This window comes from Camelus ferus, chromosome 13 (genome assembly GCF_009834535.1).
Source record: "Camelus ferus isolate YT-003-E chromosome 13, BCGSAC_Cfer_1.0, whole genome shotgun sequence".
Classification (NCBI taxonomy): domain Eukaryota; kingdom Metazoa; phylum Chordata; class Mammalia; order Artiodactyla; family Camelidae; genus Camelus; species Camelus ferus.
The window spans coordinates 31,503,593-31,529,098 of NC_045708.1; the positions used below are offsets into that span (position 1 = coordinate 31,503,593).

General features: G+C 40.8%; 1 protein-coding gene across 6 annotated transcripts in view; it reads left to right on the forward strand.

Moving 5' to 3' along the window:
- The window catches only part of ST3GAL3 (ST3 beta-galactoside alpha-2,3-sialyltransferase 3), a 188,323-nt gene that overhangs the window by 97,583 nt on the left and 65,234 nt on the right, over positions 1-25,506 (forward strand). For 4 of the 6 annotated variants that reach the window (XR_004324972.1, XM_032494067.1, XM_032494068.1 and 1 more), the window contains one exon: positions 20,192-20,284. The exons of the other annotated variants lie outside the window; for them this stretch is intronic. Coding sequence is in view for 3 of the 4 variants with exons in the window: in XM_032494067.1 (XP_032349958.1) it covers positions 20,192-20,284 (93 nt within the window). In the remaining variant the exon portion in view is untranslated. The remainder of the gene's footprint in view (positions 1-20,191; positions 20,285-25,506) is intronic. 6 annotated transcript variants of the gene reach the window in all.

Sequence of the window (25,506 nt, forward strand, 5' to 3'; positions counted from 1 at the left end):
TGATGAACGAAAGACATGTTACCCAGGACATGCTAACTACAGTATTTAACCTGTCTTCAGTGGTGTAAGGGGGGATTAGGAGGGCATTCCTGCGCTGCTCTCCTGACAGCTGGGTGGTACACAGTAGGTGGTGTACCAGGCCAGTTCCATAAACCGTTGGAATCAACTTGGTCTTTAGCCCAGAGAATTGGTTTGGCCTCATTAGATTTAACTCCCAATTTAAGGTATAAGCTAGAACATTCCTGCCTCTTACTGCAAAGGTTTTTCCAATCCAGTGCTGTCTTCAGAACAAAGCACAGATCTGTGGGAAAGGTTTTTAACTGCTTTCAGGGAGAAGTTTCCAAGTTAAAGATTCTGGGTTTTAGAAGGAATTCCTTAGCAACGCTCAGTTTTCCCCTTATGAAGTCTTTCTCTGCTGTGTTGTGTTCTATTTCTGATGTATAGGAAAGATCCTGAACTAGGATCAAACTGGATTTGATACAATTCTGAGCAGCCCTTGCTGCATAGAATTATACGGCCCTAGATAATTGATTTTAGCTCTCTGGATCACAATTTTCCCTTATGAAAAATATAGATAATAATACCCACTTCCTTAAGTTTTTATGAAGAATAAAAGAAAGAGTTCTATAAAGTATGAATAAATATGCAAATGTAAGAATTGCTTTTTATTTATTTTGATTGATTTGTTTAGCTTCTGTAGTAAAAGAATTCTTATGTTCTGGAAAATTTTAAGCCATTATGTCTTTAAATACTGCCTCTATCCCACTTTCTCTCTCTACTCCTTTTCTGAAACTCTGATTAAGTGTTAGACCTTCCCATTCTAGCCTCCAGGTCTACTGACTTCCGTATTTTCCATCTTTTGATGCTTTCTGCATTAAGCTGGAACCCCGAAAGACTCAGCATAAGGATAAACTAGGACTAAACCTGCACCCCTAAACTAGGACTGCAGGGAAGATTGCCAGAGCCCTGAGTGGATCAGGGCACTAAGTCTATAAAAAAGAAACTCTTGATATTCACAGCGAGGGCTCTCATCACTCAGGTGAGCCCTCAAACCATGAACTCAGTCCAGGACATTCCAGGCTGGTAGTGCCTTCGAGCTCCTGGCAGAAGCAAATGCAGACCCTTTCTGGAGGAAGACATGAGTTCTTTACAAATAACTTTTCAAGGAAATGAATAACTCAAGGTGAAAAATAACTAAGCACACAGGAAACAAGGCTCCATTAGGGAGAACCATGAACAACAACAAAGGGGGACCTACGAAGACTTCTGAAATTGGAATTATCAGACACAGTTTATAAAACAATTAGATACACTGTATTTGAGGAAATAAAGATAAAAATTGAACTATATATATATAAAGGGAAGTATAAAAAGCAAAATAGTAGATTGGAAAAACAAAAATTCTAGAATTGAAAAATACAGTGACCAAAATTAAAAACTCAATAGAAGGATTTAGCAGCAGATTAGATACAGTTGAAGACAGAATTAGTGAACTTGAAGCTAAGTCAGAAGAAATGACTAAAACAGAGGTTGGCCAGCTTTTTTTTTGTGAGGAGCCAGTCAGTATTTCAGGGTTTGGGGACTTCACTGTCTGTGTCACAACTACTCACCTTTGCTGCTGTAACATGAAAGCACGCACAGGCAGCACATGGACAAGTGAGTATGGCTGTAGCTGTAGCCAATAAAACTTTATTTACAGGCACTGTAATTTCAATTTCATGTAACTTTTACGTCATTAAATATTATTCTTCTAATTTTTTTAATCAACCATTAAAAATGTAAAAGATGTTCCTAACTCCACAGACCATACAAAAAACAGATAGCAGGTCAGATTTGGCCCACAGATCATACTTGGCTGGCCCTTCATTGAGAGTGCAGTACCAGTGTATCTGAATGAGAAGTGCCTCCCCACCCTAGGTGTTCTCAAATCTTGAAATCCGTTTACAGTTGACCCTTGAGCTACACGGTTTTGAACTGCAGTGAGTCTGCTTCTACGTAGATCTTTTCAACAGTAAACACTGTAGCACTACACGGTCTGCCATTGATTGCATTCGTGCATGTGCGATTGCATATATGGAGGGCTGACTGTAAGTTATATGCAGATCTTTGACTGTGTGGAGGGTCAGCGCCCCTAACCACCTTGTTGTTCAAGGGGCAACCATATATAGAAATATTCTATTAATTATTATTATTAAAATATAGAAATCTTCCTAAAATATCTCTATATCCAGTGATACTCCAAACATCTGGAAATAGATGTTTTGGGGTTTTTTTTTTCTTCACTGTATTCTTTTAATTACGTCTTTGCAGAGTAACTAGTTTCCTATTTCCTTTGAGGGTTCCCTCAATTCTTGTATCTACATGACAGAATCATTTGTTGGTGCTATGAAAATTATTCGGAACACTTAATATGCACTGAGCTGTACAAAACCTTCTTTTAACTGCAAACTCTGTTGTTCAGGAGGGCAGTGTTTTTTGGAGGTTAAAAACGTGGGCTGTCGAGTCAGACAAGGATTTTTAAAGCCCAGTTACACATCTTACTAGCTATAATCTTGAGTGAGTTATTTAACTGCTGAGCCTCAGTTTCCCATTCTGAAGTTGGGATAATAGTAATCACCCAAGGATGAAATTCAACCTATCCTTATCGATGTTTGGTAAACCGGGAAGGATATAGCCCCTAAATGAGATCTGAACCTCAGCTTGCCTCCTGCTTCATGCCACAGATTTCATTTCCTCACTCATTCTTTTAGCAAATATTTTATGAGTGCTGACTGTGTGCTTTGTAATTGGGATAAAACTGAAATTCTAAACCCATGTGAACAGCCTTAGAAGCCTGATTGGAAAGGATGTCTTGTGAGCTGAATCTTGGTGAAGGGGCAGGGAGTAGATGAGAACAGCAAGTGGGGGTAAGAAGTAGTATTTCTGGATAGCATGAGCGATGGACAGGTTTTTTTTTTTTAAATAAAGATGATATACTTGTGTCTTGGAAGCATAAATGGAGCACAGAGAGGGTATGAGGGATCCTCAGATGCATGGGGTATAAAGGAAATGGTGTTTTCAGGGCTCAGGTTTCTATGAAAGCAGAAGATGGAAGGAACATTCACTGAAAAAGTGAGGCTGTGAAGAAACAAAAGTTCATGGAAGACAGTGGAAAGTTAAGAGTCTGGTAGGGGAAGGGTGGTGGGGGAGAAGCAGGAGATTGGACCAAGAAGAGGAAGCCACAGAGAGCAGTGACTTGGGCATGAGAAAACCCACAAGGATATCATTGAGGGGGTGAATAACCAGGATGTGAGGCTGGTGAGCTGGGTTTTGCTGGCCTCAGAATTGCCCGGGAGTTAACCTTGTGTTCCCTTGTGGGTGAGCACTTAGGCTGCTCAGGGCATTCAGCTGCAGTCTTATTGGATGATACCTCCAGAGGCTTCAAGTCTGGTCCCTGGGGAGGCTCTGGGTTCCCTGAAAGGAGTCTGCTGTCCAAAGTGCAGGGCCCTAGGGAAAGGTTCAGGGCTCCAGGCTGCTGCCTAGACATTGAGGTAAGCACTTCCTCATTCATTCTTTCTTGAGCAGCTACTATGTATCTTTTGTGTCAGGCAGTATCCTATGCTCTGAGGATATACCAGTGAACAAGGTGGTCTGTAAACAGAAAGTGTGATAAGTAATTAATGTTTTCATTATCTTGGAAGCTGATGAGTGTTATGGAAGAAAACAGAACAGGAAAAAGAAATGCTGGAGAAGAGACTGCAAGTTTAAAGGGGATAGTCAGGACAGGCTCATTGCAAGGTGACGTTTGAGCAAAGACTCACAACAAAAGAGAGGGAGTTAACCCTGCCAGTATCCAGAGGCAGAGCACTTCAGACAGAACCCTGAGGAAATCTCAGTCTCAGTTATGAGGAACATGACACCAGGAGCCAGGAATGTGCCCATGGTCCAGCCCAGAGAAGAGCCATCTGGAGCCTTGATGGCGCCAGACCCTGGTGTCCAGGTGTGTTTTTCCTGGGCTGATGTCAGCCTTCTGGAACCTGATTTAATTAAATGGAGGTGTCATCTGTTTCAGCTGGATGTGGGTGGGTGCTCCGTGCTCTGGGAAAGCACCTGTGTCCTGCCACAGTGGGTGTTTTATGGTAGCCGTGTGGGCAAGAGTGTGGGGGCCTTAATGCTCAGTCTGATTTTATAAGGAATTCTGCATGAAGACCCAAAGATACAGGAGCCAAAACCAACAACTTCTAACCCCCAAAGGCTTGTGAAAACCCAGCCAATTGTGAAAGGCCTGTAAACACGGAGCAGTCTAAAATATACCCCAAGGCATAGTTTACTATTTCCAGAACCACCTGCCAGGTTCCCTATGGCTGCAGGAGGAACGTGTGTATTGAGCACCTACTCTCCGCACAATTCCATGCTAGGTACTTTCTGTGTTACCTGTTCTGCACAACAACTGCTTACACAGTCTCATTCAGTCTTGTGGCTTTTATATCATCTATGTGCTGATGACTCCCAAATTTGTATCCCCTTTCCCCACACTCCAGACTCATGTATCCACTTGCCTCCTTTACTTGGCTGTGTAATAGGCATCTCACATTTAACATGTCCAGAAACAAACACCTGATTCTCACCCCTGCCTCCCAGAATCTTCCCTAGTCCAGTAAATGGCCACTTCATCCTTCCGGCTGTTAAGCATCGTATCTTTGACACCAAACTGATCATCAGCAAACTCCACTGGCTTTACCACCACTTCTCACCGCTTGACCTATCACTGTGTGCCGACAGCCATCATCTCCTACCTCCTCGTTGCACTCCTATCTGCTCTCCTTGCTTTCATGGTTGCTGCCCTGTGGTCTGCTTCCACACTGAAGCCAAAGCCATCCTGTTAAAATGCAAGATGGCTCTGGCTACTCCTGAGATCTGAACCGTCCAATGGCTCCCCATTTGTCTTAGAATAAGAACCAGAGTTTTTACCACGTTCAACCATGCTCATAATCTGGACCACATTTTCTCACTACTCTCCTTGTTTATTATTCCATACTGGGCTCCTTGTTGTGCCTCAGGTACTCCAGGTCCATTCCTGCCTCAGACTCTTAGCATTTGCTCATTCCTTTGGGACGCTCTTTCCCAAACACCTGCAGAGATTGCTCCCTTCCTCACCTCTTCAGACATTAGCGCAAATGTCCCCTTCTAAGATGTTCCCTGCCCATGCCATTTAAAATTATATATCCATCCCCCATTAGCATCCCCTGTTCCCCTTACCGTGTCATTTTTCTCCAGAGTGTTTATCACTGTTGGACTCCACTTGTTGACTGTCTGTCTCACTTGAGGGAGGGCAGCAGTGGGGGAGTGGGGAGGGGGTTCTAATTTGTTCACTGCTATTTCCTAGCACCTAAAACATTGCCAGCACTTAGTGATTGCTCAGTAAATATTTGTTGGTTGAATGTGTGAATTGGCGGACCACTCTATGAAGTAGGAAGTATTTAAATGCATGTAACAAATGAGAACCATAAAAGCAATTTACTGTGTTCACAGAACCATATGTGGTGAAGCCAGCATCCCAACCATTCTCTGCCTGGCTCCAAACATCCTACTTGTCGCACTATTCAACATAGGTTTCTATTTTTTCCAAATTCACACTGTCAGTTTGATCCTAAGTTTGAGCAACTACAAAAACTTTGTAAGGGCAGGAACTGTGAATGTCCCACTCATGGATGTATTCCCGATGCCTAGTCCAATGTTTCTGGTGCATAGTAAATATTCAATAAATGTTCACAACATCAGTTAAGGACAGAGAAAGAGGATATGAGAAAGAACAATGCCATCTTTAATAACAAATCCCAGATCCCCCAAGTATCAATATTGGAAGATTTGAGGGAAATCACATCTTTATGCAGTGATGAGGACTCCCCTGCCCTTAATCCTGAGTTTCACCATCTCCTGGTGGGTCTCTCACTTCAAGAGCTGCTGCCACCAGCACGTTGACTCCAGAGAGCACAGGTTCTCTTTAATGCTTTAAGGAAAAGAGAAACCACCACCAAAACAACAACAACAAAATGTTTTCTCTTGGTTCCTCCGAACAAAGCTAAAAATATTTCACTAAAGATTAAAAGAGGACAACAGGGAAACCCTGAGGGTAAAAGAAACCCAAAGAAGCAGTCAGGTTTGCAAAATACAGAGTTCTGTCCCTTTTGTAGACAGCTGAAGCCAGGGCCGGACTTAGTTCATGGCAGGAGAGCGCAGCATTGCAGGGTCTGACTGGGTTCTTTGCTTCATAGCTTCCAGCCTGTTTCACAACTCGCTGTTCAAAGACAGCCTCCTAGACATCTTGATACCTATGTGATCAAGACCCAAAGAGCCAAAGTCCCACTCTGTAGCTCACCTGGAGCTCTTAGCACAGTGGGTCTTAACCTTAGCTGCATATTGGAATTACTTGGGGAGCTTAAAAAAATTACTGATGCCTGCATCCCACCCCCTAGAGATTCTGAAGTCATTGGGTTGGGGTGCAGTATTGGGATTTTTTTTTAATCCCAGATGACTCCAATATCCAGCCAAGTTGAGAACCACTACTCTAAAAGATTCCATTTCCTGTCTGAGGAACTCTTCACTTTCCAGGTGATGGATGCCAAGAATAAACTCACCCTGGAGGTGAGGCTCCTGCTTGTACATAAATCATGTATACACAGTGTTTCTCAACCCAGGACCTCACCACCCAGAGATTCTGATTTAGTTTCAGGAATCGGACTCATTAATGTTTAAAAGTTCTGCCAGGTGATTTTAACCAGCCAGGGTTGAGAACCAAGGGGGTGTAGCCTTCAAGCCTATCACTGTGACCATATCTGAATATGGCATAATAACTATGCAGAATGTAGTAGTAATTACGTTAGGACAGTGAGATTGTGGGAACTTTTTCTTCTGAGCTTACATTTTCTGTGTTGTCCTTAATATACCTTTACAATGAAAAAGTATATTTGGATGTGCCTTTTCTGTAATGAAAAAAAACTTTCATTATGATCTCTAGGTCTCTAAACACTATTTTCAGAAATTCCTTTTATATTAATTTTTGGTTACCAGCCCATTACCTAATTTTTCCTTCATGGCCTTTTAAAATCTGAATCCATTGAAGGGTTTCCTGTACATTCTATCAGCCTGTTTAAATATCTCTTAATTATCTATAATTGAAATAAATATTTGTGTGAAAATTTAGTATCTATCTTTTCTGTGCTGTCAAATCTCCAAGAGGTCTGAGGGTGAGGCATAAGTCTGGAGGAATGAGCAGACCAAAGCATGCAAGGCTTTAGAGACAACAGTAAGAAGTTTTGGCTCATCTCGAAGGCAAAAGATGCACTAGAAGTATTTTAAGCAGGTGAAAAGCAGAATCAGTTTGACTCGTAGAAAGATGATTTTGGCTGTGGGAAGGTAGATGGGTTGGAGAGCAGCAGGAGTGGAAAAGGAAATAATACTTAGGAGGCCATCAAAGAAGCAAAGGGCAGAAATCAGTAAAGAAAATCAATACAACCAAAAGTGGATCCTCTGACAATATTAATAAAATTGATAAACGTCTAGCGAGGCTAGAGAAGACATAAATTACTAATACCAGAAATGAAAGAGGAATCATCACTACTGATTCCAGAGATGTTAAGAGAGTTATAAAGGAATATTATGAACAACTCTGTGCTCACAAATTTCATAACTGAGATGCAGCAGACTACAAGTGACTGGTTTCACTAGTGACTTCTGTCTAACATTAAGGAGAAGATGATACCAGTTCTCTTTAATATCTCCCAGAAAATAGAAGCAGAGGGCACACTTCCCAACTTGTTCTGTGAAGCCAGCATTACCCTAAAACCAAAAACAGATAAAGACATTATAAGAGAAGAAAACTACGGACCAATATCCCTCATGAACATAATGCAAATATTCTCAATGAAATATTAGCTTTATTATATCGTATTAGCATATTGAACCCAACAATGTATAAAGCCACACACCTAAATGAAGTGGGATTTATTCTAGCTATGCAAGGCTGGTTCAGCACTAGAAAATCAGGTACTGTATTGCATCACATTAACAGGCTAAAGAAGAAAAATCACATGATCATAACCATAAGATGCAGAAAAGCAAGAATCCAATCATGATTTAAAAAAAAAAAAACTCAGAGAACTAGGAATAGAAAGAAACTTCCCCAATTTGATAAAGAACATCTACAAAAAAAATCTACAGCTAGCATCATGCTTGATGATAAGAAACTAGATGCTTCCCCCCTAAGTTTGGGAAAAGGCAAGAATGTCTCCTTTCACTACTCCTATACTGAAAGCTCTAGCTAATTCAGTAAGAAAAGTAAAGGAAATAAAAGGCATAGATATTGGGAAGGAAGAAATAAAACTGTCTTTGTTCACAGTTGACATGGTTGACTATGTAGAAAATCCCAGAGAACTGACCAAAAACTCCTAGAGCTAACTAGCAGTTATAGCAATGTTGCAGGATACAAAGTTAATATATAAACATCAGTTGCTTTCCTGTATACCAGCAACGAACAATCAGAATTTGAAATTAAAAACACAGTATCATATACATTAACACACACGAAAAGGAATACTTAGGTATAAATCTAAATATGTATGTAACTACAAAACTCTGATCAGAGAAATCTAGATAAATGGAGACCTATTCCATCCGTAGATGGAAAGATTCATAAAAAGATTCATTGTTGTTTAAATGTCAGTTCCTCCGGACTTGGTCTATAGATTCAATGTAATCTTGATTAAAATCCCAGCAAGTTATTTTATGGATATCAACAAACTTATTTTAAAGTTTATATGGAAACACCAACAACCAAGAGTAGCTCCCATAAAACTGATGTAGAAGAACAAAGCTGAAGGACTGAGGCTACATGACTTTAGACTTACAATAAACCTGTAGTAATCAAGACAGCATGGTATTTGTAAAAGAACTGACAAACAGACCAATGGAACAGAACAGAGAGTCCAGAAGTAGTCAATCGATCTTTTACAAAGGAGCAAAAGTAATTCAATGGAAGAAAGGACCGTCTTTTCAACGTGCTAGAACAACTGGACATCCATATACAGAAACTGACTCTTCCACCTTACACCTTTCCTAAAAATTAACTCAGAATGGAATGTAATAGACCTAAGTGTAAAACACAAAACTTCTAGAAGGAAACAGAGGAGAAAATCTAAGTGACTTTGGGTTTGGCAATGAGTTTTTAGTTATAAAACCAAAAGTATAATTCATGAAAGAAGAGATCAATAACTTGACATATTAAAATTAAAAAAAAAATTTTCTGTGAAAGACATTGTTAAAAGAATTTTTACAAAGGCCACAAAATGGAAAAAAAAACTTGTAAAACACATGTTTGATAAAAGACTTTTATCCAAACACAACTGTGTAAATCAACTGTGTTTCAACTTTTAAATAAATAAATAAGCCTATTAGATCAATTGCAAAAAACAAAACAAAACAAAACCAAAAACTCCTCTTATCCAGAATATACAAAGAACTCTTAAAGCTCAGCAATAAGAAAACAACAACCCAATTAAAAATGGGCTGAAGCCAGAAATAAACCCACACACCTATAGTCAATTAATCTTCGACAAAGGAGGCAAGAATTTACAATGGAGAAAAGACAATCTCTTTTGCAAATGGTGTTGGAAAAGCTGGACAGCTGCATGTAAATCAGTGAAGTTAGAACACTCCCTCACACCATATACAAAAATAAACTCAAAATGGCTTAAAGACTTAAACATAAGACAGGACATCATAAATCTCCTAGAAGAGAACATAGGCAAAACCATTCTCTGACATAAATCATAGCAATGTTTTTCCTAGGTCAGTCTCCCATGGGAATAGAAATAAAAGCAAAAAATATATATATAAATGAATCACTATGCTGTACACTAGAAATTAACACAACATTGTAAATTGACTATACTTTAATAAAAAAAATTGAACAACAAAACAAACAAATGAGCATATTTACAAAACAGAAAGTGACTCACAGACATAGATAACAAACTTGTGGTTACCAAAGGGGAAAGGGAGGAGGGATTAGCAGATACAAACTACTATGGATAAAATAGATGAACAACAAGGTCCTACTTTATAGCACAGGGAACTACATTCTATATCTTGTAATAACCTATAATGAAAAAGAATCTGAAAAATATATATACATATATATGTATAACTGAATCACTATGCTGTACACCAGAAACTAACAACATTGTAAATCAACTAAACTTCAATAAAAAATAAAAATCACCTGGCCAGATATCCACCTTACCTGACAAGATACACAGATGGCAAATAAGCTTATGAAAAGGTGCTCACATCATATGTCATTAGGGAAATGCGAATTAAAACAACACTAAAACATCACCACACACATATTAAAATGGCTAAAATCCAAAACACTAACATATCAAATGGTGACAAGGATGTGGAGCAACAGGAAGTCTCATACATTGCTGGCGGGAGTGCAGAATGGTTCAGCCATTCTGGCAACGTATTTATTATAAAGCTAAACATCTCCTAACCACGTTATTTAGCAATTTCTCTTGTCCGTATTTACCCAATTAAGTTGAAAACCTATGTCTATACAGACACTGCTCACAAATATTGTAATATGGCACAAATGTTGCACATTGCTCTAGTTTATACAATAATAAAGGCCTTTTTGTTTTATTACCTTTAAAAAAATTCATAATTGCCAGCAATTGGAAGCAACCAAGACATCTTTCACTAGGTGAATGGATGAAACAAACTGTAGTACATCTAGACAATGGAATATTATTTGGTGTTAAAAAGACTTGGAGGGACCTTAAATGCATATTGCTAAGTGAAAGAATCTAGTCTGAAAAAATCTACACACTCTATGGTTTCAACTATATGACATTCTGGGAAGGGAAAAACCGTGGAGACAGTAAAAAGATCAGTTAAGTACTACACTGCAGCTCTTACGAGATTTAGCCCTTCCACTGGGCTCAAATATGCACTGGCATGCCAGTTGAAGACAAGTCCCTCTATATGAGATGTTGGCTTCATTTCAGTGACCCTCCTTCTCTGTTCCCAGGAGTCTCCTGACCTCACTGCTGTAGAGCAGAAGTTTGGAGACAGCCAAGTGAATAGGAGAGACTAACGCAAGTTAGAAAAGTAAAAGGAACAATCTTTTCCTCATTAAATTAGTCAAATGATGATAATAATTCAGGTGACCTACAAGTAGTAAAAGCAGAAGTCAGACATTAAAACAGTAGGAATATTTACTGACATTTGTATAACCTTTCAAAGAATGTTCTGACCTATATTGTTGCAGGAAATCATTTGATCTTCCCAACAGTCCTATATTTATTATAGCTATTTTAAGAGTTAAGGGAACCAATTATCACATGCCTGAGGTTACACAACTAGTAAGTGGAAGAGCTAGTTACTTAAACTCTAGTCTTTCTACCTTTAAGCCCCACTGTTCTTTCTACCAAAGAAAGCAAGGGCTTTGGTGAGAAAAAAAAAAAAGAATGGATTTTAGAGTCAGCTTGTCAAAAATGAGAATAATACCCTAGAGTAAGGCTGCTTCACGGGTGAGCCCAACCCTGGCTAAATATTTTTTTTTTGTAAGGCTTTATAAATAAGTTGATGGGTCTGTGTGAGATATAATGATTTATTGATGAGGATTTAGAGCAATGGGGGAAGAAGTGTTATTTACATATGTGTTTATTATCCAGTCAGGGCACATGAGGGTTCTTCATAGTATCCAAACACCATTTCTTTCTGTTCAGGTTCAGGAAACACCTCATCATGTTTTTTATTATCAGGTGCATCATTCTCACCAATTTCACATTTCCTACCACAAGAAAAAGGTAGCAGTGCTGTTATTATTTAAGGTGTCATGTTTCTCTGGAACGTGTTTTATAGAAACGATGTACATCTTCCTGTCTCTTCAGTCCTCTGGTACACTTTATTTCTTGGTGGTTACATCATTACTCATGATGCTGTATTATCCTTAGACTTCATGCAGGCCAAAAATACTGGCTTCCAGTGACTCTCAAAGGTTGTGACTGCTTTGCTGACAATGATCACAAACGCAAGTCTTACCCAAAGCATGCAGGGAAAATGTGAATTGTAATTAGTTTTATGGTTGTGTTAAATTTATCATTTGAAACTGCCAAGACTGACTCACGAAGAAATGGATAATCTAAACAGACCAATTACTAGTTAGGAGATGGAATCAGTAGTCAGAAGCCTCCCAATGAACAAAAGTCCAGGACCAGGTGGCTTCACTGGTAAATTTTACCAAACATTTAAAGAAGAATGAATACCAGTCCTTCTCAAACATTTCCAAATAGAAGAGGAGGCTATTCAAACACTTCCAAACTCATTTTACGAGTCCAGCATTACCCTGATACCAAAACTAGACAAAGACACTACAAGAAAAGAAAATTACAGACCAATAGCTCTGATGACCATAGATGCAACAATCCTCAACAAAATTTTAGCAAGCCAAATTCAACAACAGATTAAAAGGATCATACACTATGATCAAGTGGGATTAATTCCAGGGATGCAAGGATGATTCAACATCCATAAATCAATCAATGCAATACACCACAGTAACAAAATGAAGGAAAAAAGTATATGATCATCTCAATAGATGCAGAAGCAGCATGTGACAAAGTTCAACATCCATTCATAACAAAAACTGTCAAAAAGTGAGTATAAAGGGAATATGCCTCAACAGAATAAAGGCTATATATTTTAAGTCCATAGATAGTGTCATATTCAATGGTGAAGAGCTGAAAAGTTTTTCCTCTAAGATCAGGAACAAGACAACAATGCCCACCTTTGCCACTTTATTCATCATAGTATCTGAAGTCCTAGCCAAAGCAACTAGGCAAGAAAAGGAAATAAGAGGAATCCAAGTTGTATTTGCAGATGACATGATATTGCATATAGAAAATCCTAAAGACTCCACCAAAAAACTGTTAGAACTATTAAACAAATATAGTAAAGTTGCAGGATACAGAATCAATACACAAAAATCAGTTGTGTTTAAAACAGTCTCATTAATAATTGCATCAAAAATAACAAAATACCTTGGAATAAATTACCAAGGAAGGGAAAGACACGCACACTGAAAACTATAAGACACTGATGAAAGAAATTAAGGAAGACACAAGTAAATGGAACGATAGTCTATGCTCATGAATTGGAAGAATTAATATTGTTAAAATGTCCATAGAATCCAAAACAATCTACAGGTTCAGTGCAATCCCTATCAATATTTATCATTTGAAATTTTATAGTATAAACTTGAAACAGCACATCTTCCAACATGTCTTCTCTTGGACTCTTTTAGCCTCACATGCCTGGGTCTAAAGGCTGCACTGCCTTAGAGGATTATTCTAAAGCTAAATTAGATAATTAAGTCAACTGTCTGGCACATGGTTTATTCTCAATAAATGTTAGTTCCCCTGTTCTTTTCACTACCATCCAGAAAGAGGTTGTGTTTTCTTTTTTTAAGTAAGACGTAGAAACAAAATAGAATTAGAGCAGTTGCAAGAGATCCCTGGTGGAGAGTCTTTGTGAGAGTTGCCTATACAGCTCAGGCTAAAGCGTTTGCAAGAGCTTATTGGAGAGCATCCTCCCAGCTAAAATGAAATAAATTTCAAGGCCCTGGAGACAAAGATAAACTACAGTAATGTCAGCTCCAGGATCACTAATCAAACAGCAGAGTGGCCTGGTTTGTTGAAAGGGTATTGCAGTGCCCAGTCGCACGAGCTGAAAGGTAGGGCCTCCAGAGCTGAGAAATAGCCCAGATTCTAGGTGGCATAGACCAAGCAGTCCCTCTTCTCTTATAGTTCTGGAAGAGACATGATACTATGCAGCCAAGTTTATCATAGGTCACTGTAAATGGGGCAAAGCTACATAGAAGCCCAAGTGTGTGGTGGAGTTCACAAAGGGTCAGTGATGCCCACCCAGAGCAGGATGGATTGGCAACACCCCAAATGTGAGTGAACAAAGAGACTGGTGATAATACAGGCAGAGCCAGCAGGCCTGTAATCAGGGGATCAGAGGGAAAAGGCAGTCAGAGGAGACAGAAATTGTCCTTAAGGAAAAACTTTTCTATCTTGGAGCTTGAAAGGGTCTGTGGCACTGTTAAGTGTTAAGTAACCTTTCTTCCATAAAGGCTATTTCAGAAAAAAGAAATGTAAAATGAAAATGTTTAGTGACTGGCTAAGATTACTAACCTAGGCTGCTTCTGCCATTTCCCAAACCATGTCATTTTTCCAGAAACATCCCTTTAGTACCTAAAGAAGTGCATCTTCATCAGGAAGGTTAGAGAGGATAGAACTGGAGAAGCAGTGGTGGGGTGAGCTCTGTGCTGAGGGTTCTTTCTGTGTGCTCATCATGCAGGCCCTCCCATCACAGTTATACTGGCTACCTTTGATCAAGTTGCTATATTTGTTTGAAAAGAAACCATTATTTATTAACTGTGATTTTTCAGGCAGTGTGCTAAGCGTTACATACATGGTCTTATTTCATCCTCACAACCAGTTCCTTGAACTGCTTCCACTGAATGAGATAAATTTCCGGTAAACTACGACGTGGAATGAGGGAGGGGGCATAGTAGGGGGTTGATTTGAGTTCAGTCCTTTCTGAGAGGTTCTAGAAATTAGACCATTGGTCACGAGATGCCCATCACTGATCTATAGAGTCCTAACCCTAAAAGTCCCTTCTCCATTTCCACCAGCCATCACCATCACACCCCCACACTTCCTATCAATTAACCTTTCAAGTCAAAGTAACCAATGGAGTTCAGTCCAACAGACATTCTGTTGGGTACTTACATACTCAGCACCATGCACTGTGCTCAGATTTCTTGGTCTGGGAGAGAAAGATATTTAAATGGACAGTTATTCTTCAGTATAACAAGCGCTAGCCATATTGTGTCCTAGTCATCATTGTATCCCTAATCCCAGGCCAGCATCTGGCACAGAACAAGACTGTTAGAGTTAGCATTTTCTGAGAGAGAACCATGTGCCAGGCATTGTACTAAGCACTTTATTCTCAACATAATCCTCACAGTAATTTTATGAAGTAAGTACTAGTATAATTCCAGTTTTAAAGATGTGGCGATTGAGGCACAGAGTAATTAAATAACATGCCCAGCTAGTAAGGGATAGAGCCAGGATACAAATCCAAGCAGAATGACTGTTGCTTCTAAATATCTGTTGAGCGAATGAATGAATGAATGAATGAACGAGAGGGAGGGAAAGACGTGGGAGAGAAAGAGAGTGTGGGAACAACTGAGCAAGGTCAGGTTCATGTCAGCTCTAGGTAAGATGGGGCCCACAGGCAGGGTAGGTTGGTTCTACTTTGGAGGGGAAGCAATCACGAGAAGCTTCATAAAGGAAAGTGGTGCTTAAACTGAATGTTACAAGACAAACCGGTAGTCACTGGCCAGGGCAGGGCAGGGCAGGGTAAACAGAGCTAAGGCACATTCTCAAGGACATTTCTCGAACTGTCACATCTCTCCTGCATCATGCATGAGTTTGCTCCTTATTCTAACCAGCTCATAAACTTGCTAAAAATTTTCCTAACCTCAAAACACATCTTTCCCTGCTTCTTCCCTCTAGCTATTGACCCATTTCTCTGTCTTCCTTTATAGCAAAACTTCTAAACATTGCAGTCTCTATTCCAGAACTCCAGTTCTTCTGTTTTCTCTTAAACCCAATGAAGTCAGCATTTTGCCCCCACACTCCAGTGACACAGCTGTACTCAAAGTCAGGAGTAACCTCCATGTTGCCCAATCCAGCTGGGCGTCCAGGTGTGGTCAATCCTATGTCCCCACATTAGCGGGCCTAGTGCAGCGTTTCACTCAGCTGGTCCCTGCGTCCTTCTTGAGACACCTCCTTCCTTTGGCAACTGAGACCTCACACTCTCTCCTGATTATTTTTCTATCTCATGGACTGCTGCTTTCAGCCTTTTGCTGTGCTGCTCCTCGCCTCCCAAATGTTGATCCTTAAAACGCACATGGTGATCAGGGCACTGTCCCACTGGAAATTGTTCAGTGAGGATGTGTGACAGAATCCACACTTGAGCCAGGTGTTGGAAACCTCCAGGACCTGCCCGTGCCACCTCACCTTTCATGTCATATCTGTGTGGTGCTCTAGAGGACAGCCAGCCCCTCCAAGCGTGCTTTCTCACCACATTCTCCACCATCCCTGGGAACTGAGAGGTTCCCACTTGCAGACGAGGAAGCAGAGAATCAGGTTGTCCACCACTTGCCCCAGGTCACACAGCTTGCAGTGTCTTTTGTAAAAGTTTCTGATTCCGGGTCCTACATCCTTCCCATTTACGACCCATCGTTTGGCCTGATCCCTTAAGCTCAGTGCATCCGAGTGAAGCAGAGGAGTGGAAGTCTGGTTCCTTCTTTTAGGTTCCAGCCTCTCCATCTGGATTTCCTCTTGAGAGTGCAGTGGTTTACACTCTTCACCCCAGGCGCTTGGTAGTCACGTTTGCAGGACAATGGGTGCTCTTACTGGTTGAAATGCTAAATCCCCCCAAAGGAAAGGCCAGCTGCAGAGTATGAGAAGAACAAGGGCTGCATGATTTGATCAGACATCTAGGGGGGCCTCCTGGCATTTGGAGTGTGAGCGCCTTAGAGAAACTAACTATTCTGGCCCGAGGGAGTTGGCGACTGTTAATCTTGGTGGTTTTGACCGCTAACTGCCCTAGAGGTCCCCGCCTGCTGTATGACTCAGAATCCCCAACACTCCCACTATTCTTCTCTCGCTGGGATGGTCAGGAGGCCATTTCTGAGGCATTTTAATTTGGTAATGACTTGACGTGGCCCACTCTACCCAGGGCTATGTGTTTTAGAAGTTACTGTTGCTTTCTCAATGGGGGGTTGATTTAGACCTGCTCATCCTCGATATCTAGCGACCCTGCACTGCCCTGGGAGGAGCCTGTCCTGCTGGGTTCTGGTCTCCCTGTGCTCCAGTTTACCTGGGCACCCTCTTCTCATCATGGCTCGGACTCTTCCATAGCCCTGATTCTTGAAGCACCTTGCCGGAAGTTGATGGTGTGCAGGAGAGAGGGGAAAGATGTGCCCGAAGCTTTGTCTGTAGTTGTACAGGCCTTTCTGCAGTGCTCTGTGCTAAAGGGGCAACCGCCACCCATCTTTCCTTCTCTTTGTGAAACTTATGGAATTCAGAAAGCCCATAGGGACCCACAGAGCAAGGCAGGCAGAAGGTGGGAGACTGAGAGACGAGAATATGACAGGCTCATGATGTCTCACTGCTGGTATTCATGCTCCCCGAGAGCTATGCATGGCTGATTCTTCTTCTATTTTTTTTATGATATTCGTAAATTTATTCATGATGTACATGTTAGAAACTAATGCTGTGTTTGGTGGAGCTTTAGGCATAGCTCTTTAAGAGAGATCTTTTTTAAAAAAACAAATATTGTATTTTAAAATCACCATTCTAGAAGATAAAACTCAATATAGATTCTGAAAATGAACGTGGACAAGGATTGGAGGGTAGCATAAAATGAAAAAGTCAAGGATTGCTGGTGAGATGGTGGAAGATTATTTTTCTTATTTAGAGTTTTCTGATGTACTATATTGTGGCAAGTGATTGAGAAGCCAGACCTTCAGACAGCAGCTTTTAAAGTGTACAAGTATGTATAGTCCTGTGGGACTTCAAGCTTATGCCCTGGTGGGCAGCGTGGCCAGTTGATCTCGAGGTGTCCCCTGGGCAGCAGTCCCCACAACGGGGCTCCAAATGAGTGTATAAACTCCTGTCTCGGAGATACCTGGGAATGGCTTTGACGCGGACTTCCTCTCGTTCGGGGTTGCTGGGAGTGGCTCAGCCCGTCTTTAAGTTTTTTCAGAGGGTTGTTCCATGTAGCTGTAGACTCGGTGTGTTTGTGGGAGGAGGTAAGATCAGGTGTTTGTGGGAGGAGGTAAGATCAGGATCCTCTTCCAGTGCCATCTTGACCAGGAAACTCCTAAACCTCTTAATTGCAGTATCTACCTGAAACCAGAGGTCAAGTGTAAGAATAGAGTTTATTAGGGTACACTGTCACAGACAGCAGTGGGCCACGCCGGCCAGAGGTGCCCGTGTGAGCCTGTGCGGGGCTCCTTGACTCTCGTGTCTGCCCCATCTGCAGCAGCACCGACCACTCGTGCTATCCCTGGACTCGGTGCTTCCCTCTGTGGTGGCGCTGACTGTGACCCACACCAGTGGTGGTGCCGGAAGAGCTCCTGCACTGCTGTTACAGAGTAATCAGTTCAAATAGTATCTACCACCTCCTAACTGTCATCTTGGCTAAGTCTCTTCATCTTTTTGAGCTCACGTGTGAATTAATCATTAATAGCACCTATGCATGTGGCTGTTGAGAGGAGTGACTTAAAAAATGTATAATGTTTTAAAATTGCTGTGCCTAGTCCAGAAGCTTCAGGCAGCTTCAGTAATTGCACTGAAGTTTATATTTCATTTCTGAAATATAGTTGCTTACATAAGGAAATATTGTTATGCACATGCTCTTATTAAAGCGTTGACTTTCTTTTGCCTACCAAATAGAGGTTCCTGCCCCCACCCCCACACTCTGTCTTGTCACTCAGCATTTGTATTTCCATTTCAGGCTTTAAATTTCACTGGTAGGGAAGGCTAAAAAAAAGTAGATTTCTAGAAGAAATTGCCCATGGATACAGATGAATTTTGTCTAAATTCAACAAGCAATGACTGTGTAAGGCCCTGGGCTGGGCCCACAGGGCACAAGAATGAGTCACATGTGACACAGGACAGGCAGTGGCGTCATGGTTCCTGGCGGTCCAGTATAGGTGCCAGCTGCCCCCCTCCCCCACCCCCCACCGTACCTGCCCCCCTAGCCCCTGCAGAAGGCAGCCTGGAGGGAAGACTTGCCACAGGGCCCCAGCGCAGCAGAGCAGCTGGGCTTTAGAGTGCTGGCAGCTGGCCCAAGGGGTGGGGGGAGGTCGGGACTGGGAACTGGCAACCAGCCAGGGCTCCCTCAGGTGCCCCAGCCATCACTGAATGTGTCCTGTTCTTCGGCTGTGGTTTTCTCTAGACTGTATTAGGCAGAGTTTTTGGTGGCAGGGCAGTGACCCCAGCCCCACATTGAACACATAAGGACATCGAAGCCCAGAAATGCAAGGTGACGTGACTACAGTCACACAGCAACAAAGCCAAGGCTAGAACATACAAGTCTCCTGAAAAAATAGCTCCCCCTGACTTGTGGCCTCCTGAGATTGCCTTGTTTCCAGTCCAAGTGCAGTGAGGCTGTCAGGGCCATTTTGTTCCTTTAGAAAATCACAGGGGTCTTCTGTGTGCCCATCTCTGTGCAAGGAACTGGGGTTGCAGGGTTAAATCTGATCCTGACCCCGGGAATGTACAGTACAATGAGGGAAACACACCACCACCAATTGTAGTTCAGTGTGGCAAGTACTGATGGGGGTCAGCACGTAGTGTGGGTGGCAGGGGGGCAGACGATGAGCAAAGTGGACGCACTTGGCCCAGTCCGGGGGTCAGGGAATTACTCCCAGGGAAGCTGGCATCTGAGCTGAGTAGAGAAGGACTAGGAGCCCTAGGCAGGTGGAGAGGGACATGGAAGAACATGCCAGGCAGAGAGAACAGGAGAGCAGGAAAGCATCCTCAGCTAAACATCTGAGGGCTACAGTAATAGCCCCAACATACATGTGACCTGCATGAGGGCCCTGCAAGTGGCTCCCGCTGACTGGCTCATAGCTTGTCTGGGGAGAACAGAGGCAGATGAGGCTGGACATGTAGGACAAGGCAGGAAGGTTGAAAGGGCAGTGCCTGTGACTTTATCACAGCCTGAGCAGCTCTCTCCTTAGGTCTCCAGGCCTCACTCTCCCATTCTGGGAGCCTGGATGGAGTTCCTGATTTCCTCAGGATCAGGCTTACTGCCGAGGATCTATGCGAAACCCACTGGCTTCCTTTTACCAAATTCTACTGAGAGGCCTTGTGTATTTATCTACCTATTCCTTTTGGGTTTCTTGGTCCCCCCCCCCCCTTGGTGTGGGGAAGGGGCTGAAGTGCTGATTGGAGGGAATGAAGCTGTATTCAAGGTTTAAACACCTACAGCCGGCTCTTCACGAGCTGGTGCCCCACTGCCCAGGACCTGGTGAGCTGTGACCCTCCTTCTCTTCCCGCAGGCCTGCTGACTTAGCCACCAAGTACGCAAACTTTTCCGAGGGGACTTGCAAGCCTGGCTATGCTTCGGCTTTGATGACTGCCATCTTCCCCAGGTAAGTGCTCCTGTTTCTTCCCACCACCTAGACAGCCCGGTCCATGGCCCAGGACCAGACACCCTGCCCCTTGTGGCCAGTGCTGTGCTCCTGAGAAGATGAGATTCTGGGGTGCCTTCCCTCCTGTGTCCTTGAGTCTGTGGGTGCCTGGGAAGGACCTTGCTTTCAGTTGGTTCCTACCCCAGCCCCACCCTGGGCCCTTGCTACCCCTTGCCCCTGTCCTGTCACTTGGAGCTGGTACTTGCCATCACAGCTTTTTCTGTGGAGGGGCGGGAGGGGGTGAAAATTCCATTGTTGCCCCTTGGAAGCCAGGTGTCCAGAAGCAGCCAGACAACGCTGCACAGCACAGAAGCTCGTGGTCTTTTTTGGAAGCCGGGACCAACAACCTGGCTTTGGGAAGGCATAGCCAAATAAAGCAGGAAATACAAAGGAGTTTCTGAGTTCCTGATTTCCTTGATGTCAGGCTTGCTGAAAGAAGCTGTGCCAAACCCCAGGAGTTCCTTTTACCAAATTCCACTCAGGGGCCTTGCTTGCTTATCTGCCTTTTCCTTTCAGCCTTTCTTTTCTGAAGCCTTGGTGTGGAAAAGGGCCTGACAGGCTGAGATCATCTTGTCTACAGTCCGAGTGCAGTGAGACTATTGGGCTTGTTTTTGTTCCTTCAGAAAGTTACAGGAGTATCTGACTTGGAGGGGATGTAGGAGAGGCTGCTCTGGACCTCCAGAAATCAGGACATAGTACTTGGACCACCAGAGGAGCCCTAGGGGCAGCCTCTTGGGGTGGGCTCTGTTCACCGGGGCAAGTGTGTGCACCCCATCCCTTAGAAGGCTGGAGTTGGGGCACACAATGTGCTTGCAAAGGAATGCCGAGAAACAGCTTGCCCAGAAGCAAATCCGGGATGTTTGGATTTTATGCTCCTTTTCTTTTTCTAATGTGAGCAATCTAAGCTTAGCTCCTTGTAGAAAACAGGGGCTCTGCTGGCCAAAGATCTGGTGTTCAGATAGCGATCTCTTTGTCCAGGGTCTGTCTTCTGACTTGATTCCAAATGTTTTGCTTCCCCCAGCTATTTACTGAGTACCTCTTAAGTGTCTGGCACTATGTTCCGTATTCTTACACAGATTCTCTCAGATCTACATGGCTCGGTCCCCTGGACCAGACACCTGTGACTTTTCCTTGACCTGTATACAGATTTTCTAATTGAAAGTAATACAAGCATGTGGAATAAAAAAGCCTCAAATAGGACAAAAGGGTATATACTCCCACTCCAGACCCCAGAGACAGCCAATATTGCCGTAAACGGGAACATGCTGTATTTATTGTTCTGTATCTTACTTTTCACTCCTAACAATAGATCTTAGAGATTATCCTATTACCAGCATATATGGATCCACTGTATATTTTAAGAGACAGAACATAGTCTTTTTTTTATTGAAGCATAGTCAGTTTACAATGTGTCAATTTCTGGTGTACAGCATAATGCTTCACTCATACATATACATACGTATATTCCTTTTCATATTTTTTCATTGTAGATTACTACAAAATAGTGAGTATAGTTCCCTGTGCTGTCCAATATAAACTTGTTGTTTATCTATTTTATATATAGTAGTTAGTATCTGCAGATCTCAAAATCCCAATTTATCCCTTTCCACCCCCTCATCGTAAATTTTAAATGATTGCATAATATGTAATTGTATGGAGGTATCACAGTTTTATTAAAATAAGATTTGTTGTGGTTTAATTTACATACAGTAAAATTTACTTATTAGTATAGTTGTGTGAGTTTTGGTAATATCTTTGTACAACCACCACATCAATAGAACATTTCCATCATTAACCTCCAAAAGTTCCCTCGTGCTCCTTTGCAGTTAATCCTTCCCTTGACCTTTCTTGAATCTTTCTTGAAAGATTGTCTTTCAAGAAATTTGACCAGGCCCTGACAACCACTGTCCTTCTATATTATCAGAATGTCACATAAATGGATCATATAGGAGCCTTTTGAGTCTGCCTCTTTTGTTTAGTATTATGCATTTGAGATTAATACATGTGTGTAGCAGTTGCTTGTTCCTTTTTAATTGCTGAATAGTATTCCATTGTTTGGGTGTTACATTGTATGTTGTTTATCTATTCAACAATCAAAAGACATTTGGGTTAATTCCAGTTTTCAGCTCTCATAAATGAAGCCAATATAGACATTTGTGTACAGGATGTATGCTTCGCTTTCTAGGAATTTGCCAAGTTTGTTTCCCCAAGTGACTATACTGTTTTACTTTCCTGCCAGCAAAGTATGAGAATTCTAGTTGTTCTGCATCCCTGGCTTCAGTCTTTTTAATTTTAGCTGTTCTAGTAGGCCTAGAGTGATATCTCACTGTGATTTTAATTTGTGTTTTACTAATGACCAATGATGTTGAGTACCATTTTCATGTACTTGTTTGCTTTTCTTTTATCTTTGGGGAAATGTCCAGATCTGTTGTCTTTTTTCAGTTGGTTGGTTGTCTCCTCATTGAATTGTAAGAAGACTTTTGTAAATATTCTGGTTAGAAGTCCCTTCTCAGATAGGTGATATGCAAATATTTTCCTCCAGTCTGTAGCTTGTCTTTTCAGTCCCTTGATGAAGTCTTTCACAGAGAAGAAGTTTTTAATCTTGATCATGTCCATTTTATCAATTTTTTCTTTTATGGATTTCACTTTTCATGTTTTATCTAAGAAAATTTTCCCCTGATCCAAAGTCAAAAGGTTTTTTCCTATTTCCTTCTAGAATTTTTATAGGTTTAGTTCTTACGTTTAGGTCTATGACCCATTTCCAGTTAGTTTTTGTATATAGAAAAAGGTAAGGGTTGAGATTCATTTTTTGGCAAATGGATGTTCAGTTGTTTCAGAACCATTTGTTAAAGACTATCCTTTCTCCAAGGAACTACCATGGCATATTGGCTGAAAATCAGTTAATATACATGTGTGCTTCTGTTGCTGGATTCCTTGTCCTATTCTGCTGATCTCTATGTCTATACTTGCACCAGTATCATGCACACACAGATAATCACGTCCTCTGTCAACAGTTTTGTTTCTTCCTTTCCAATCTGGATGCCTGTTATTCCTTTTTCCTGCCTCCCTGAATTGGCAAGGTGAGAGTGAGCATACTTGCCTTAGTCTTTTACCATTATGGTGTTAGTTCTAAGGGTTTCATAGATACCTTTCTCAGGTAGAGGAAATTCTCTTCTATTCCTGGCTTGTTGAAAGTTTTTAATCATTAATAGATGTTGAACTTTGTCAAATACTTTTTCTGCATTGTTTGAGATAACCATATGGCTTTTCTTTTTTTGTCTTTTAATACGATTGATCACATTGATTGATTTTTTCATTGATTGACTTCGGATGTTAAGCCAATCTTTCATTTCTCGGCTAAACTTCATTTTGTCCTGATGTATTATTTTCATATATTGCTGGATTCAATTTGCTATTGTTTTGTTAAGGATTTTTATTTTTCTGTTCATGAAAGATATTGTTCTATACTTTCCTTTTCTTGTAATATCTTTAGTATGCAGTTTTCTGAAAGTTTTGTGTAGAATTGATAATAGTTTTCCTTAAATGTTTGATAGAATTCACCAACAAAGACATCTAGGCCTGCAGTTTTCTTTATGAAAAGCTTTTTTACTAAGAATTTAACTTCTTTAATAGGTCTGAGGCTTTCTTATTTCTATTCAGACTTTCCTATTTCCTCTTTGATAGATTGTCTTTCAAGAAATTTGACCATTTCATCTAGTTGTTGTTAAATTTATTGGCATAAAATTGTTTATAAAATGTAACTCTTTTAATGGCTAGGATCTCCAGATAGGTCTTCTCTTTCATGCTTAATATTGGTAATTTCTATTTTTCTCTTTTCTTCCTAATCTGCCTACTTAGAAGTTTATTATTTTTATTGATCTTTCCAAAGAACTTACTTTTGGTTTCACTGATTTTTCTCCATTGGTATTTTTTTCAATATAGTGTTGATTTCTGCTTTTACCTTTATTATTTCCTTCCACTTACTTGAGGCTTAATTCTTTTTTGTTTGTTTGATTATTTCTTAGGGTAGAAGTTTAGACGATTGATTTAATTCCTTTCTAACATAAACATTTAGTTTCTCTCTAGATTCTTTTGAAGTTTTTTTGCTTAATTTCCAAACATTTGAGGATGTTCTAGATATGTTAAAGATTTTTGGCTTATTTTTGTTGTGATCAGACAGTATACTTTGTATGATTTTAATACTTTTAAATTTATTGAGACCTGAGTTATGGGATAAAATATGGTCTAGCTTGGTGAATATTCTTGTGTACTTAGGAAATATTCTGCTGTTATTGGGTATTCTATAAATGGTAATTAGATTAGGCTGGTTGATAGTATTTGTCAGTTCTGTATCCTTACTGATCTTCTGTCAATTACTGAGAGAGGGATGTTGAAGTCTCCATTTATCAGTTTTTGCTTCAATATATTTTGAAACTCTGCCATTTAGTGCATATACATTTAGAATCATTCTATCCCTTTGCTGAATAGATCCCTTCATTGTTCTGAAATGTCTCTTTTGCGCTGGTAATAAATCTTCTTTGTAGGATACTAGTGTAACCACTCCAGCTTTTTAAAAATTAGCTTCATCATGTACATGTTTTTCTGTCCTTTTACTTTTTTGGTGAGGAAGGCGTATGTGTGTTATACCCTTGAGTATCAGAGAAGTTGGATTTTAGAGGTAGGATGGGCAGCAGTCCTTCCTTTTACATTTAACCTATTTCCTTATAATTAGAGTGGGTTTCTTGTAGATGGCACATAATTGAATCTTGCTGTTTTATCCAATCTGACAATGCCTGCCTTTTAATGCAGTGTTTATACCATTTATGTTTGATGTAATCATCAATGTGGTTGGGTTTAAATCTACCACCTCACTGTTAGTTTTCTGCTTGGTTCTTTTTTTCTCCCCTTTATTTTCCTGCCTCCTTTTGGATTAATTGAGTGTGTTTTACAATTTTATTTTACCTTTACTATTGGCTTACCTCTTTGTTTTGTTTTTTCATGATTTTTATAAAGTTTATATAATATATGTATATATTTTTTCCTTTTTCTTTTTTATTGATGTATAATCAGTTTACAGTGTTGTGTCAATTTCTGGTGTACAACATAATGTTTCAGTCATACATATAATACATACATTCAACATCTTTAATTTATAATCTGTTTTCACACAATATTATAGCACT